Here is a 17,402-nt window from a genome sequence, read left to right as displayed (position 1 = left end):
CAGGTTTTCGTCTATGCCACACCTCATATGGCGTAGCATGAGCTACTGAAGATGTAATGCATCGGTTCAAGACATGAACAAGTGCAGCCAAACACTCAGCCCAAAAGGCCTTTGACAATCCAGCCTCATCCAGCATTGCAGTGATCCGTTCACTAAGCAGTCTGTTTGCACGCTCAGCCACTCCATTCTGCTGTGGTCTGTTTCGCACTGAGAACTGCCTTTCTATCCCATGCTCCTCCAAATACTTGTCAAACTCCTTGCTCATGAATTCACCACCCTGGTCGCATCTGAAGACTTTGATGTGCTTGCCAGTCTGGTTCTCAGCCCATGCTTTGAACCGCTTAAAGGCAGCAAAGACTTCGCTCTTCAGCTTCAGGGGAACCACCACCTTCAGCTTGGAGTAGTCATCAATGAATGTGACCCAATATTTCTGACCAGAGTGAGAATCAATTCCGACGTAGTGAACATCAGAGTGTACCAATGCCAACAGCTCATCAGCTCTGTTGGATGACGAAGGAAATGGATTTGCATGCATCTTCCCAGTCAGACAGGGAATACAAACAGGATCTGGCTTTGCAGAAGAGTCCAGTGTCAATCCAACCACCATTTCATCCTTAATCATCTGTTTAATTCCGTCATGGTGTTGGTGGCCAAGCCGTCTATGCCATAGAGTCAGATCCAAAGGCAGAGTGGACGCAACATGAACAAATTCATTTGTATCTATAGTACTACCATCTAAATAGCCTATACCAGCATCATTGATTGTAGCACAGAACAAAAGAACATCATCACGAACAAACTCCATTTTATCCTTTGTGATATGAACATTAAAGCCTTTATTTCGAGTCAAATACAAAACAGCAAGCAGATTATTGCACAATGCAGGAACATAGAGTACTCTAGTGATCTCCACATCTCTAACTTGTCTACCATTAACTACAGGTCTGAAGAGCACATTTCCGACGCCCTCACTATATACAATGGTGTGATCTGCTAGCCTAATTGGCACTCTATATGTGGTATAATTGCGAATCCATTCTTTGTGAGGTGTCATATGAGAAGTGGCCCCTGTATCTGTGTTCCAATGGGTATCATTAGAAAATGCAGCGCAAGCTTCATTCATAGAACGAGCACTTGCCTGACCAGCAAACTCCATCGCAGCATCTGCCTTTTCCACTGCCACTTTGGCATTGCTCCCCCCAGATCCACTTTCTTTGTTGCTAGCAATGACCTTCTTCAAAGCTTCGCAATCCCTCTTCCAATGACCCTTGCCCTTGCAGAATGAGCAGGTGTCTGCATCAACTGTGGGGTGACCTCTGCCCTTTCCATTGTGTGCCCCACCCTTCTTTCCATAACCCTTGTGACTGGCTCTATTCGCTTGCTCAGTCTGGCGCTGACGATTAAGCTCTTCGCTTCGGAATGCTTGGAGTATAGTATCCTTGTCCAGCTTTTCCATTAGCAACAAAGAAGCTGACAGATGCTTGTATTCATCAGGCAAAGCCCGAATCAATGCCATGCACTGTAGTTCCTCGTCTAACTGCTCAATGGTAAAGCCTGTAGGACGCAGATTTTGGATATTAGCCATTGCCTTGCTAATCCTGACTCCCAAATCGATTAGACCTTCGTTGTCCTCCTTGTGGATTGAGAACAGGTCATCATATGCATTGAAGCGTGCGCCGGGCTTCTTGGATAGGTGTGCCTTCTCTATGGCAGCCCACATTCCCACTGGATCATCCTCTAGACCTCGGAAATGAATCCTTTGGTCCGCTTCAACCAACAGGTAAATCTCCCCAGCAGCCTTTTCAGCTTTTGCCTCCCATTTGGTCAGCTCAGCCTTGTCTGAAGGTTTAGATTCCCTTCCAGACACTAGTCTCCACAGCCCCAGTCGCATCAGATAGGCCTTGGCTTCACCACACCACTCCTGATAGTTGGAGTTGGTCAGTGGCTTCACCTTGACCCCATTATCTGAGCTAGAACTAGTAGACATAGTGTTTCAATACAGTTTATAGTCTTGTTTGACTGACAGTTAACAGCTTAGAGTCCTGTGATGACTATGAATGACAGCTTAGAGTCCTGTGATGACTATCAATAACAGCTTAGAGTCCTGTAGTGACTATCAATAACAATGTTATAGTCTTGTTGTGACTTTCAATAGCTCCAATAGGCCAAAATGCGAGATCAGTACTCAATGAGTCACTAGATCAATCACAATAACCCCCAGTATAACAATAGGCAGCAATTCAATAATGCAGGAACAATCAATCAGTGTTGTCAAGTTAGAGCTCAGGGCCCATAACCTGTTAAACTATAGGCTATTATAGTCTGATCAGAAGCTTGTAGAAGCGTCCTAATGCACTCTAATTGCCTTGGTAACAATCACTAATGATGTTGATGCAATCAATCAATAATATGTAATGATTTGCGCTCTATTGACTCTTTGTGTCTATTACTCTAGACATGTATGGAAAATGACCATCCCAGGTTCCCACGGGTACTGTTCTGCGCGAGGCGTGAAAGTAGGTGTCCACTAAATCGCGTCCGAATTTGATTAGCTCCGGAGCAGCTTGGGAACATGCCAGACATCATTCTAATGATGGCTCCATGTTTCATTTTCGCTCCTTTTGCTTCCCTGCTGAGACCGAGGCGTTCCGGTGCCTGTTCCGGCGGTCACAATAGAGGTCAACAGACCTACTAATGGGGCGCTGAACGTGGGAACGTTGCATTGACCGTGGGAGTCGTGCGCTTGTAAAGTATGTACAGATTGCTAAACAGTGCTTGCGCACTGTTAGCAATGCTGTCAACACCAGTCATCCCATGATGACCTGGGTCGTTCCCATGGGTGTTGGCAGTGTCTATGGGTGGTCCCCAATGTGTGGGAACCGGGCGCTTGGTATAGCGCAACTTTGTTATACATTTGTACAACAAGTGTGCACATCACTTCAACATTTATAGGCCTGGCTTTTGTTGATTTTTCATTCATTGGTGGGAGCTCCGGCGTGCAGACTCCATTTTGGTTCAATGCTGCAGGGGATACAGAGATTTTATGGGGCGCCCGAAGGTTCGCACCGCGTAGTTGCCTGGGATGTAATAGATGATGGCAGGGGTTGGGTTGGGTAAAGGCTGGGCCTGGTTGTGAGACGCAGGCGTCGTGTTAGATGGCAACTGAGAAAGTTGGGAGCATTAGAGTTGGGAGTCGAAGGTGGATGGCGGGAGGCGGGCTTGGGGGTGATCGAGAAAGGCCAAGCGGCTGACTTGATGAGATAGAGAGAAAAGGCAAAGCGAGGAGTGACGCTGGGCGACATGGACAGGTAGCTGGGGAGTTATGAAAGGGACGTCGGCCGGCTTAATTGTGGATGTAGGTGCCCCTTTTGGACGAATGCCAACGCCCGGCCGGATGGATTCCTTACGCGGCTCGCCCATTTTGGTAGTGAGTTGGTGTCCGATGACAAATCCCGACGCTTGCGCACCTCTCCCATTTAATCCCTGTCCGATGCCCGTGGCATGATGCGCATCAGCACTATTTGCCATTTTCCTCTTCATTATACTTATCATACATAGCTTCATCGTCCCCTTAGAAACACCGCCTGAGATATTGAGACATCGTCGGGTTGAAGCTACCCCCCGTATAATTATATATGTGCGATGTCCTAGCTAGCTACCACTGAGCAACAGTATGGTGAGTGGCTGACGAAAGGGTTGTCGAGACCTGCTGCGGCCGCTCTTACCCCTGTCGCAGAAGGCGATGCAAATGAAGCTGTACCTTATCGACTGGAGCACGATCAATGATCCCATCCGTGGAAGCTGAACATAGTTGTGCAATTTCTATAGCTACTTGACTTGCCATCTTTGGCAAGACTTTAGAGAACCAGCCACTCCCGAACTCGGCATTTGTAATCTCCAACCTGCCTACAGAATTTTGTAGGCGGGTTGGAGATTACGATAGCTGCGTGAAAGACAGACCTTGTGTTGGAAGAGTAAATTGGGGTCATGATAGGGCACACAATAGATGTCAGTAAGTATATATGTGACAAATGAGCACACAATGAAAGGAATACTCACAAATAATTAGAGGCCCACAAAGCTCGAAGAGATTCGAGACAGCTGACAAGCCTGCGGCGTGAGTGTTAGATGGCCAGGGGCGAGAGGACGAGTGAACTAATCACCAGTGGCTCTACTTAAGGCAACGCAATCGCAACGGCAGCACCAAATCACGAAGCTGCAGTATATATCGATGATCATGGTGCAGCCGGGGTTGATCCTCGATTATTAGGTGCATGCGTCTTGACTCCCAATGATCACCCGAGACAGTATAGCGTTGAACACTGTACTTCTCGAGAGCAGAGCATACGGATACGAAGGTGAACGTTCACAGCTGAGCGCCGTTAACTTTGGCGAGAACACAGTCATCTGACAGTCAAAATCGGAAGTCCAGAACCTCCCAGAACCAAGTAAAAATATTGTAACTCAGCCTAATTAGTTTCCTTATATGGGTTACTGATTATACCTAATACCAGGTGGCGCTTGCAGCACTTAAGTACATCTACATACCTTGCTTGATGCAGGCTCTATGTCACAGAAGTCAAAGTGTGGACTATGTGTTAAACTTTAGGCTATTATAGTCTGATTAGAAGCTTGTAGAAGCGTCCTAATGCACTCTAATTGCCTTGGTAACAATCACTAATGATGTTGATGCAATCAATCAATAATATGTAATGATTTGCGCTCTATTGACCCTTTGTGTCTATTACTCTAGACATGTATGGAAAATGACCATCCCAGGTTCCCACGAGTACTGTTCTGCGCGAGGCGTGAATATAGGTGTCCACTAAATCGCGTCCGAATTTGATTAGCTCCGGAGCAGCTTGGGAACATGCCAGACATCATTCTAATGATGGCTCCATGTTTCATTTTCGCTCCTTTTGCTTCCCTGCTGAGACCGAGGCGTTCCGGTGCCTGTTCCGGCGGTCACAATAGAGGTCAACAGACCTACTAATGGGGCGCTGAATGTGGGAACGTTGCATTGACCGTGGGAGTCGTGCGCTTATAAAGTATGTACAGATTGCTAAACAGTGCTTGCGCACTTTTAGCAATACTGTCAACACCAGTCATCCCATGATGACCTGGGTTGTCCCAATGGGTGTTGGCAGTGTCTATGGGTGGTCCCCAATGCGTGGGAACCGGGCGCTTAGCGTGCGACCGCACAGCGCAACTTTGTTATACATTTGTACAACAAGTGTGCACATCACTTCAACATCTTGGGAGTTTAGAGGATGATGAGGAGGGCTCAGGAGGAGAGGCAGGAGTGGTTGCCTGTTGGTGGAAGAGCAGAGGCGCCAGAACATGATGACCTTGCAGAGCAGGAGGTTGAACAGGTCAGTGGCAGCAAGTATAACAACTACTTCTCTGCTCCTAGGTTCTACTGCGTGGAGACCATCTGTGCTCCATGTGGTGTGGTGATTGCCTGGCGCAAGTTTGCCAAGTCGGAAGGGGTGGCCAAGATTCTTCAGTTACTTGAAGATGTCTATCCTGATCCTGCCTCACGCCCCAGCTACATTGCCATTGACAAGGGGTGTGCCTTGCTCAAGCACATTGTCAGGCAAGGGCACTGGCCTGCTTGGGAACCCACCACTCATATCATTGTCGACTCTTACCACTACATCAATCACCGGGTCACTGACCACCTCTGTCGAACTTGGTGCAATCCTGCACCTCTCAATGGAGATGCCCCCAACTTGGTAGTGGTTGATGAAGACAAACAAGGCAACCCATACTACAAGAGGGCCTTCAACACTCAGGTAAGTGATTCTACTAGCCAGCCACTTGTACTTGTCTAATTTGTTGTACTTAGGCTTGTGAACAACTCAATGCATGGCTGGGTGGGTTCCAGACAGTCCTCAACCGGATGACTGTCAGCAACTTTGACTTCACCATGCATGTGTTGCTATTCTTGCATACCCAGTGAGTGATTGCCAGGCAGGAGGAGAGGAACATTAAAAAGGCAGCAGGAATAGAAGAGGTGGTTGAGAGTGAGGAAAGTGATGATGAGGATATGATTGAGTATTAGATAAATGGACTTCACCTGTAGTATAGGTGGCATTCACCTGGTGTCTACCTGATGACATGACTCTGACATTGAGCACCATGTATAAGTGTGCAGTGATAAAATACCAGCAACCACTGTTAAACTTTAGGCTATTATAGTCTGATCAGAAGCTTGTAGAAGCGTCCTAATGCACTCTAATTGCCTTGGTAACAATCACTAATGATGTTGATGCAATCAATCAATAATATGTAATGATTTGCGCTCTATTGACTCTTTGTGTCTATTACTCTAGACATGTATGGAAAATGACCATCCCAGGTTCCCACGGGTACTGTTCTGCGCGAGGCGTGAATATAGCTGTCCACTAAATCGCGTCCGAATTTGATTAGCTCCGGAGCAGCTTGGGAACATGCCAGACATCATTCTAATGATGGCTCCATGTTTTATTTTTGCTGCTTTTGCTTCCCTGCGGAGACCGAGGCGTTCCGGTGCCTGTTCCGGCGGTCACAATAGAGGTCAACAGACCTACTAATGGGGCGCTGAACGTGGGAACGTTGCATTGACCGTGGGAGTCGTGCGCTTGTAATGTATGTACAGATTGCTAAACAGTGCTTGCGCACTTTTAGCAATACTGTCAACACCAGTCATCCCATGATGACCTGGGTCGTCCCAATGGGTGTTGGCAGTGTCTATGGGTGGTCCCCAATGCGTGGGAACCGGGCGCTTGGTATAGCGCAACTTTGTTATACATTTGTACAACAAGTGTGCACATCACTTCAACAACCACTTTTTTACCACCTGGGCACCACTTGATATCCAGATAAATACCACATATATATCACTTGGAGCCCATTTGGTTACCTCCTGGCACCCACCTGATATCTGTTGAAGTGATGTGCACACTTGTTGTACAAATGTATAACAAAGTTGCGCTGTGCGGTCGCACGCTAAGCGCCCGGTTCCCACGCATTGGGGACCACTCATAGACACTGCCAACACCCATGGGAACGACCCAGGTCATCATGGGATGACTGGTGTTGACAGTATTGCTAAAAGTGCGCAAGCACTGTTTAGCAATCTGTACATACTTTACAAGCGCACGACTCCCACGGTCAATGCAACGTTCCCACGTTCAGCGCCCCATTAGTAGGTCTGTTGACCTCTATTGTGACCGCCGGAACAGGCACCGGAACGCCTCGGTCTCAGCAGGGAAGCAAAAGCAGCAAAAATGAAACATGGAGCCATCATTAGAATGATGTCTGGCATGTTCCCAAGCTGCTCCGGAGCTAAACAAATTCGGACGCGATTTAGTGGACACCAATATTCACGCCTCGCGCAGAACAGTACCCGTGGGAACCTGGGATGGTCATTTTCCTTACATGTCTAGAGTAATAGACACAAAGAGTCAATAGAGCGCAAATCATTACATATTATTGATTGATTGCATCAACACATCATTAGTGATTGTTACCAAGGCAATTAGAGTGCATTAGGACGCTTCTACAAGCTTCTAATCAGACTATAATAGCCTATAGTTTAACAATATCCACATGTACACCACATGAATGCCACAAATATGACACATGAGCAGGAAAAAAGGCTAACTATCTGTGTGGACTTGTGTATATTTTTGCCAACACATCACTCTGTTACCACTTGAGTATCACATGGTATTCAGATGGTATTCAAGGGATGACCACACAATGCCCGCATATGTGCCACCTGGATATCACCTGGCAACCATCTGAATATCACATTTTCATCACTTGAACACCAGGTGGTGACCATATGAAAACCACCTGAACACTTGATGGATTTCACTGCTTTTACTAGGACATCTACTGCATTACCACATAAGTCCTACATGATGTTCAGGTGGTACCCAGGTGACTACCACAAAACATCCACAAATGCCACATGGTCGTCACCTGAGTATCAGTTTGGACTTGTATATTTTTTGAGAAATCTGCGAGTCACATTAATACCACATATACACCGCCTGGTCACCACCTGGTACCAGCTGAGCTTCTACTCTATGGCTGTAAGGGTATGTGTAGTACTCTAGTCACTTTTATACCACATGGTCTCCACTTGGACACCACATGGTCACCATCTGACTATGTCACCATTCTACCACCTGGGCACCACCTGAACACCACCTGGCTAAGAGCTTAATGGTGTTGTACTGTCTAGTCTACCCTGCCACTTTTTCACCACCTGGATGTCACCTGGTGACCACATGGAGACCACATTGACAAGTCTACTTAGTTTCATATTATATAAAGTGGTCTTGAAGTGGTCGCCAGGTGGTAAAATAGTGGAATAAAGTGAACAGAAGTGGAATTGAGTGGCAAAAGTGGTATCCACATGGTATCCATGTGGCAAAAAAGTGACAATCACTTGACCACATGGTGCCACGTGGGCGTCACGTGGACATGTGGTGGACCGCCAGATATACCGTGTTCGTATATCTCTTGTTTGAGGAGAAGATTGCGGCCGGGAACTGAGTACGACTCCGCTCCAGAATGCACATGCACAATAGTGATAAGATCCTGTGTTGGAGACATTGCCGCTGTGAGGCTACGGTGGTTTGCTTCATCAGTCAGTACCTAAAGCGAAGGTTCATATTCAAAGCTTACATGGTGTCTGAGGCTGTGGTAAAGACGGTCCATAGAGTCCCAGGACGCGAATCGTCGGTGGAGTAGGCACTGCGAGTAAAATGTCAAATGCCAAAGCAACGAAATAAGCCTCTAAAGACACATACACTGCCGCTGGAATGTTGTTAGGTAGGTTGAGCAGAGAAATGACAACCAGCGAGTTGGTCTCGTAGTAAAAAAGCTTCTGTGGATTGGTTCGAGGCCATATACCTAGATCGTGTTTGTGATATTTGCCTGATATATATATATATATGAGGCTCCTCCTGCTGAATGAAGGGCTTGACTTACCGAATGACCGTTGTTTGATGATCTTAACTTGCTCCCCGTATGCAACGGCAAACTGAGACCCTGACGGAGAAAATGCGATGTTGTATATCGGGCCATCGAAAGAGAGTCTATGGTAGGGATCCTAACTGGGGTGTCAGACCAATGTATATGCGTGCACAAGTTGGACTCCGTTCGCAAGTTGGACTCCGTTCGCGAGTTGAACTCGCGAATGAAGACATACCTTTGTGTGTGATCTCATATCTTTGTCAATGTCATATCCAATGACATTGCCATTGGAAAATCCGACGTAAACTTCTGATTCCTTGGGATGCCATTCCAAAGCTTGAATAGTGTTTGGACTACTTCCCGACTGTGACACAGTTTTGCGACGAATAATTGTGAGGTCTTGGGCATCATGAACCTAATAAATAAGATAGATAAGGTCCAGTAATCCGATTTCTCATCTCCGTAGTCACGTACCGTCAGAGTGCCGTCTAAATCTGCCACCGCAATCAATCTGTGGGCGGGAGATGAGTACTTGATCCTTGTAATGCAAATGTGCGGCGACCCAAGTCGAACTTTTGCTTTCTGTAAAGCAACTGATCCAAGGAAAGACAAAGGCATATATGTCAAATTTGGGGCGCGTTCAAAGTGGCTATAGTATGCTATTTCCACGAGAAAAGGAAATACATTTATAGTATAATGGAAACGGATTCAAACGTAAGTACTTGCATACATGAGGCCATAATTGATCGCGAGCTCGAGCCCGTGCGTTGCTTCACGTTGTAGCCTCATCAATGAGTTGAACTCGTTGATGATGCGTGCATACATGATGTGCATGGGCATGGCCCGACGGCCCCAATTAGCAGTGCAACATGTTGCCATGCATGGCGCCGATCGGCGGACTTTGAAATTGGCTTGCCTTTGAGGCGTGCGTAGACATTCCTTATAAGGAGTACTAGTCTTCACGAACTGTACTAGCTATAGGGCGCGTCAGCTGCCAGTGCTATAACGCTCCCGTCGATGTGTCTCGATCAGATCATCAACGAGTTCAACTCGCTGATGATCAAGACTGCAATGGAAGCCAATCTAGATATTTGTATAACACTACATGTATATATGTATACGTACGTACCGGTGAACATGCACATCATAGCACTCTCTTCAAGATGATGGCCATGGTGTTGAAGTGATGTGCACACTTGTTGTACAAATGTATAACAAAGTTGCGCTATACCAAGCGCCCGGTTCCCACGCATTGGGGACCACTCATAGACACTGCCAACACCCATGGGAACGACCCAGGTCATCATGGGATGACTGGTGTTGACAGTATTGCTAAAAGTGCGCAAGCACTGTTTAGCAATCTGTACATACATTACAAGCGCACGACTCCCACGGTCAATGCAACGTTCCCATGTTCAGCGCCCCATTAGTAGGTCTGTTGACCTCTATTGTGACCGCCGGAACAGGCACCGGAACGCCTCGGTCTCAGCAGGGAAGCAAAAGGAGCAAAAATAAAACATGGAGCCATCATTAGAATGATGTCTGGCATGTTCCCAAGCTGCTCCGGAGCTAATCAAATTCGGACGCGATTTAGTGGACACCAATATTCACGCCTCGCGCAGAACAGTACCCGTGGGAACCTGGGATGGTCATTTTCCATACATGTCTAGAGTAATAGACACAAAGGGTCAATAGAGCGCAAATCATTACATATTATTGATTGATTGCATCAACATCATTAGTGATTGTTACCAAGGCAATTAGAGTGCATTAGGACGCTTCTACAAGCTTCTGATCAGACTATAATAGCCTAAAGTTTAACAGCTACAAACTGGGAATTCTAGATTTTAGGGACAGCGAAAGTCATCTAGTGCATCCGACGTGACTGACCTGGTTTGCCACACGGTCTGCAAACCGGACCCGCGCCCGAAATGTGCGCGGGACCGGCAGGGGCCACAGCTGCTATATGCATATGTATTTTCAAAGCCTTTTGAATAAAGAAGGAAAGCGTACATTGTTGGCGCCAGTGGAAACAAGAGATACGGGCCGCGAATTCGGAGTAGCTCTGTCTGGGCTCTAGTGGATATTCGTCAGTACATAGTGTCTATTTGTGAGTAGTGAGCGCGAATTTATGAACATGTACACGTACGGCTAGGGCTATAATAGCTAGTTAGAGCATGGCCGTGGCCATGGTGTGATGTCGATTCATCACTTTCGTGGGTTGGCGGTGCCGGGCTGCCGCAACCGGAGGGTGCACTTGCGAAGCTTGCTGCATAGCTATAGCTAGCATAGCTAGTAGCTTCAAATTCGTTGTCCGTTTCTCGCATTCAATATTGGTGCGCATTCTTTATTGGATAGTGCGTATTCTTTACTGGCCATGAATAGGGTACCATGTGTTAAACTATAGGCTATTATAGTTTGATCAGAAGCTTGTAGAAGCGTCCTAATGCACTCTAATTGCCTTGGTAACAATCACTAATGATGTTGATGCAATCAATCAATAATATGTAATGATTTGCGCTCTATTGACCCTTTGTGTCTATTACTCTAGACATGTATGGAAAATGACCATCCCAGGTTCCCACGAGTACTGTTCTGCGCGAGGCGTGAATATAGGTGTCCACTAAATCGCGTCCGAATTTGATTAGCTCCGGAGCAGCTTGGGAACATGCCAGACATCATTCTAATGATGGCTCCATGTTTTATTTTTGCTCCTTTTGCTTCCCTGCTGAGACCGAAGCGTTCCGGTGCCTGTTCCGGCGGTCACAATAGAGGTCAACAGACCTACTAATGGGGCGCTGAACGTGGGAACGTTGCATTGACCGTGGGAGTCGTGCGCTTGTAATGTATGTACAGATTGCTAAACAGTGCTTGCGCACTTTTAGCAATTCTGTCAACACCAGTCATCCCATGATGACCTGGGTTGTCCCAATGGGTGTTGGCAGTGTCTATGGGTGGTCCCCAATGCGTGGGAACCGGGCGCTTAGCGTGCGACCGCACAGCGCAACTTTGTTATACATTTGTACAACAAGTGTGCACATCACTTCAACAGTAGCTACCCGCAGCGGCCTCACTCAGTGGCAGCCGATTCTTACTATCAAAGGGCTTGCCTTTCAGAAACTTACATCAGGCACACTGAATTCGAATCGTCTCCTCCCACGCGACTGCAGGCAATTGCAACACGCCAGTGCCAGCGTTCGTTGCAATTGACTCCCAAACCAGACCCCGGTCTTTTAGCCCTTGCAAATCAACAAAGAAGAACTTTCTTGAGAACACGCGATGATCCCGGTCCTGCTATCTTTCTCAGTATACAAGCAGCCACCACTTCTTCTGGCGGCCGTTCAGAGGCCCCTCTTATCATGGCTTCCCAAGGAAGTCTGGTGAGCCACCCAACCGGCGGGGAGCCTCCTCCACAGACAGACAACGCCAATCAACAAAGAATCCATTCGCTGACCACATTACATGAGATGGACCCTGTCTTCCTCAGTCCCAATTCACGATCACCATCCACTTCTGGCAATTCTGACATGCGGAGGAATTCTCAAAGAAGTCTTGCCAGCCAGACCCAAGCCGCCTCTAACAGCCATTCGCCTGCTGCTGATGCCTACAACTCGATAATCAGTCCAGGTACATATCCTCTATTTATTCGCCCTCCCTGGTTAACTCTTTCTTTCAGAGGTTGCGGGTTCTTTAGGCGTTGCTAGTGACTGCAACAGAGGTTGTAAGTGGATGTGGTTCAATGATGAGTATAATTCATATTGATTGAAGTATGCCTAGCTGGCGCCGCCTCGAATACCCTTAAACTCATTAACGGAATTCTGACCACTTCGTTCACTGCGGCTCACTCTTTAACAACATATGCGATGAGTCCCAAGCACCGAGCGCGAGTCGCTGAAATGATGCCTGGGGCCCTCGACGACTTGCTGGACGAGATAGACATACCACTCCCAGGGTTACAGGCGAATGATCACTCGGTACTATGTGCTGCAAATGAATGGTATAGCTCATTCCAGATGAACATGGAATCAAATTGCGACACTATGGTGGTGGAATCACTGCGTGATCAAGATATCAAAATCAGCTCTCAAGATGATGGATATCCTGGACCTGAAGGGAATTCGCAGAGGGATGAAGAAGGGCAAGCACAGGATGTTCAGATGGGCAAAGAAGGACAAGTACAGGACGGCCAGAGGGGTGGTGAAACACAAGGCGGACAGAGGGACGATGAAAGAGCAGCGGATGGCCAGAGGGGACATGGTGAAGGGCGACCACAGAATGAACAGAGGGTTGGCGAAGAACGAGCGCAGGACGGACACAGGGACAACGAAAGAGGAGCACATGATGACCAGAGGGGTGATGAAGGACAGGATGGACAGAGGGGTGGTGAAGGACGAGCGCAGGGCGGAAAGATGGATGGAGAAGAACTTCCGCAAGATCGATGGAGGGATGAAGAAGATCGTGATCGCCCACAGGGTGGTCCCCCTCAGCAGGACCAGGGGGCGGGTCCTCATGCCGAGTTATATGGTCTCATCCAAGGGTTGGTCGACGAGATGCAGGCAGATCGTCAAATTCTTGTGCAACAAATTGGTATCGGGTTTGAAAGAACGGCAGACCTCATCCAACAGGTTCTAGGACGTCGTGTTGCAGAAGAGACACCAACACCCCCCGTGGCTGGTCGAAGCAAGCGCAGCCAACCAAAGATTACAGGCAATGTGAAGCGAAGGAGTCCAGATGTAACCCTTCTTGCAGTGCGTTAAATGCCCCACCCATTTTCTTTCATTTTGACAACAGCCTATATTTGTAGTCTCAAGTTAGAAAGTTCTTCACAAGCACGTTGCGCTCTCCCACATGTTCGGGTGAAGTTCACCTGAATGGCTGAACAACACCTGAACAACACCTGAACAGAATCTGAACATTGACTGAATTTCTCCACCAAAACTCTTTTTTTTGGTTCAGATTTTGTTCAGGTCACCTGAATTGTTCACCTGAACATTTGGTGAATTCAGGTGAATTTGACAGGTAATGTTCACCTGAATATTCAGGTGGAATACATTAGTACTACTTCTTGTTGCAGGAATTCTTGAATAATGGCTCTTTGTAAGTGGGAAAACTGTTCAAAGAGGTCAACAATACTTCTTCCTAAGAATATCTTTTACTCTGAACACTGTTTTACTAACAAATAGTATATTGTTACAGTGGGAAAATATCACCCAAAATAGAAGTTGTAGAGCCATCTTTTCCGACTCTGCTGGTATAGATAGCATTGTGAGAACTTGACTTATTAGTGAGAAAAATGTAAATTACTTGAAAAAACAGGGAAATTTTTCAGTTTTCTTACTGTATAGACAGGTCTACTACATTTATCAGCAGTTGTTTTGTCAATGCTAAACACTCATTATGCTGAAGAAAGAGTTTCCTGACATTCCCACAGTAACAAGAATTTTCCCATGGTCAGTATTAAACTTAGTAAATACTTTTGGCAAAGACCAAGATACTTTTTGTAGGTATATGAACCTGGTTATGTGACTGTTTGTAGAATTCTCATGAGCTACTTTCATTGTTCTGCAGTAGTTGATAGAAATAGTAGAAACACATAGAAATGACACCATGGATGACAACCATATTGATGAGACCATATTCAGGTGTTGTTTGTATGTGGTTCAGATGATGTTTGGGTAATGTTCATGTAATGTTCAGATGCTGCTCAGATGACATTCATCTGACATTCAGATAGAATTTGGATGATCTCTGTTCACCTGAACATCATCTGAACATCACCTGAACACCATCTGAACATTATCTGAACCTGAACAAAGGCTACAAACAGAATCTGAACATTACCTGAACATTTGGTGAAATTCACCTGAACAGTATCTGAACAATACCCGATACCCGAACATCACCTGAATGTCAGATGAACATGTGGTGGACTGCAACATACACATGAAGACAGAGGCTTCATCGGAACCACCAACAAGGAACTGATTCAGCTCACTATCAAGGCACTGAGAGACAGACAGGGCAGGACAGACTTTAAATGGATCAAGGGGCACTAGGGGGACCAAATGAACGAGGGAGCCGACCTACTAACAGGACAAGGGTGTGAGAAGGCATACCCAGAAGACGTGATCCTGGAAGTAAACCAAACAATTACAGGGGCTAAACTCCAAAGCCTAAACCAAGCGATGGCCTACAAAGGAATACGGGAGAGAAAGCTGACAAACGCAAAGCATAAGCGCAAGAGGACGAGATCAATGATATCAATGATACAGGATCATATGTCGGATTCTAACGGTACGGCCCCGAACGAATCCCAGGTGTGGGCAGCAACCAAGAGCAAGGACTTCTCACGTCAGATCCGTTTCTACCTGTGGATGTCCGTCCACGATGCATACAAGATTGGGAGGTACTGGACAGATATAATTGGGGGAGAATACACGGAGAGGGGCCTCTGCGGACACTGCAATGATGTGATCGAGGACATGTCACATATACTAACTAAATGCGAGTCACCCGGCCAATCAGAGATATGGGAAATGGCAAAGGACCTCTGGACAAAGAAAGGCTACGAGTGGAGACAGCCATGAATAGGCGACATCCTGGCCTGCGGGACCAAAGTCATAAAAACCAACGAAGGATCCACGCAACACAGTGATACAAGATTCTGGAGAATCCTAATTGCAGAATCGGTGTACCTTATCTGGAAAATCCGCTGTACAAGAGTCATTCAGAATGATGACCAACCAGCCTCGAAGGCGGAGGTCCAGAATAAGTGGCACAGAATGATAAATGAAAGACTAGACCTAGACAGGAAAATGACCCACAAGAGATACGGTAGGAAAGCCACAAAGACACGAACCGTACTGCAGACTTGGAGAGGAGTACTCATGAACGAAGATAAGCTACCAAAAAATTGGATAGACTCGGGCGGGGTTTTAGTGGGTAGCGACCTACCAACTTATCATGATAACAGATAAGTCAGGTCCACAAGAGTCCCACACTCAGTGCATAAAGCATTTCCTCGCGGTGAAACACAACTCAAAAGAGCCGATTTTCAAAAATCAGCATCCTAGCGGGCCAAACAGAACTGACTATACAACGGTTCTGTAAGGCAACCCAGACCTCGGTCTGGGTAAAACGCTCCACAAAAAAAAAAAAAAAAAACTATGAAGCTCTAGATCAGATGTTTCTGCTAGATCACTTCCGAAACTGAAATAACAATAAGACACCCTGCAGAATTGTTCTACAGTCTAAATGTCCAGGTTACGACAAAACAATATGCGGTGGAATCAATACACAGGTATTCAGAATAATGTAGACACAAGCTACCAAATTACTCTGTTCTCTAGTAAAGAATGCTTTCACTGATCTGAGTACTCAATTATCAATATAATCAAGACTACTAATACAATGAGACTATACAGAAGTTCTATATAGAGGCTAGGATAAGGACAAACTTTATCCTACTAAGCTGAAGGGATTCATTCTCAAGGAACAGCTAGATCAGAGAGAACTAAATAAAAATGAACTTCACTTTACTTTTGCATATCTATCTACTACAATTTGGGGGGTATTTATACTCTACAAATACTAAGGCTGTGCAAGGACCAAGAGTAGTAGGCTGTGGAAGGCTGTGCTAAAGCTATGCTAAGGCTGTGCTAAAGCTATGCTAAGGCAGTGCTTGAAATCTGTTTCATCAGTGCCGAGCCTAAAACCAAGTACTTGCTTTATAATTGCTTAGCCAGGAAGAAATCAAATTCTTCTACATTCCAGAATATTCTTCCAAGTTCTACAGGCTACTGTATTGTCCTACAGTCTCCTATAATCTTCTTCAGCTTGTCTGAGTGAAGTGTAGTAATTGGTTGAATAATCCTGATGTAGGAGTGAAAGATAGGAGTAAAGGGAATTAAAGGGGCTTTGAAAAAGGGTAATGTAAGGTAAAATAAGTCTGTGATCATAACACAAGATCCATAGGACTTGATTCAACTTGCAAGGTGATGTCTATGGATTATAGCAGTGTATGAAGGAAGGTATAAAACACTAATATTCATGTCACTTACTACAAATCCCAATCTTGTAAGGGGACACTCCTATTTTCTCTCCTTTCCTCCATTCCATGGACTCTTACCTACATTCCCTTCGTTCCCCTTTGTTCCTTTTCGCTCCCTTTCCTTTCCACTTCCTTTCCGCCCACTCCTTTTGCATCCAAGCTGCGTCTGGTGACTCTGGAGTCTTCCCGCACTTCAGACACTTCGGACTCGCTCAGACTCGTCTATACTCTTCGGGGCTTGTCCGGGCTACCTCTATCCCCCTTTCCCACTTCATTACTCCTTGTCCCCACTTCCCCAGGTCGCCGGCACGACTCCTGTACATTCCCCTTCCACTTCATTATCACATGTCTCCTTGTACCTTGTGATATTCGTTTGGAC

At 46.3% G+C, this 17,402-nt stretch overlaps 1 protein-coding gene across 1 annotated transcript; it reads right to left on the bottom strand.

Moving 5' to 3' along the window:
- Positions 1-8,439: 8,439 nt before the first annotated feature.
- PC9H_002474 (uncharacterized protein) lies at positions 8,440-9,813 on the bottom strand (the record flags this gene model as incomplete). Its single annotated transcript, XM_036772111.1, has 7 exons — positions 8,440-8,623; positions 8,683-8,751; positions 8,808-8,934; positions 8,989-9,109; positions 9,209-9,388; positions 9,448-9,484; positions 9,704-9,813. 7 exons carry the CDS (start codon positions 9,811-9,813, stop codon positions 8,440-8,442), a joined length of 828 nt encoding a protein of 275 aa, XP_036625757.1.
- Positions 9,814-17,402: the final 7,589 nt, after the last annotated feature.

Source organism: Pleurotus ostreatus, assembly GCF_014466165.1.
Source record: "Pleurotus ostreatus strain PC9 chromosome Unknown scaffold_11, whole genome shotgun sequence".
Classification (NCBI taxonomy): Eukaryota; Fungi; Basidiomycota; class Agaricomycetes; order Agaricales; family Pleurotaceae; genus Pleurotus; species Pleurotus ostreatus.
The sequence above is the reverse complement of the archived record's forward strand: the minus strand, read 5'-3'. Positions and strand labels throughout refer to the sequence as shown.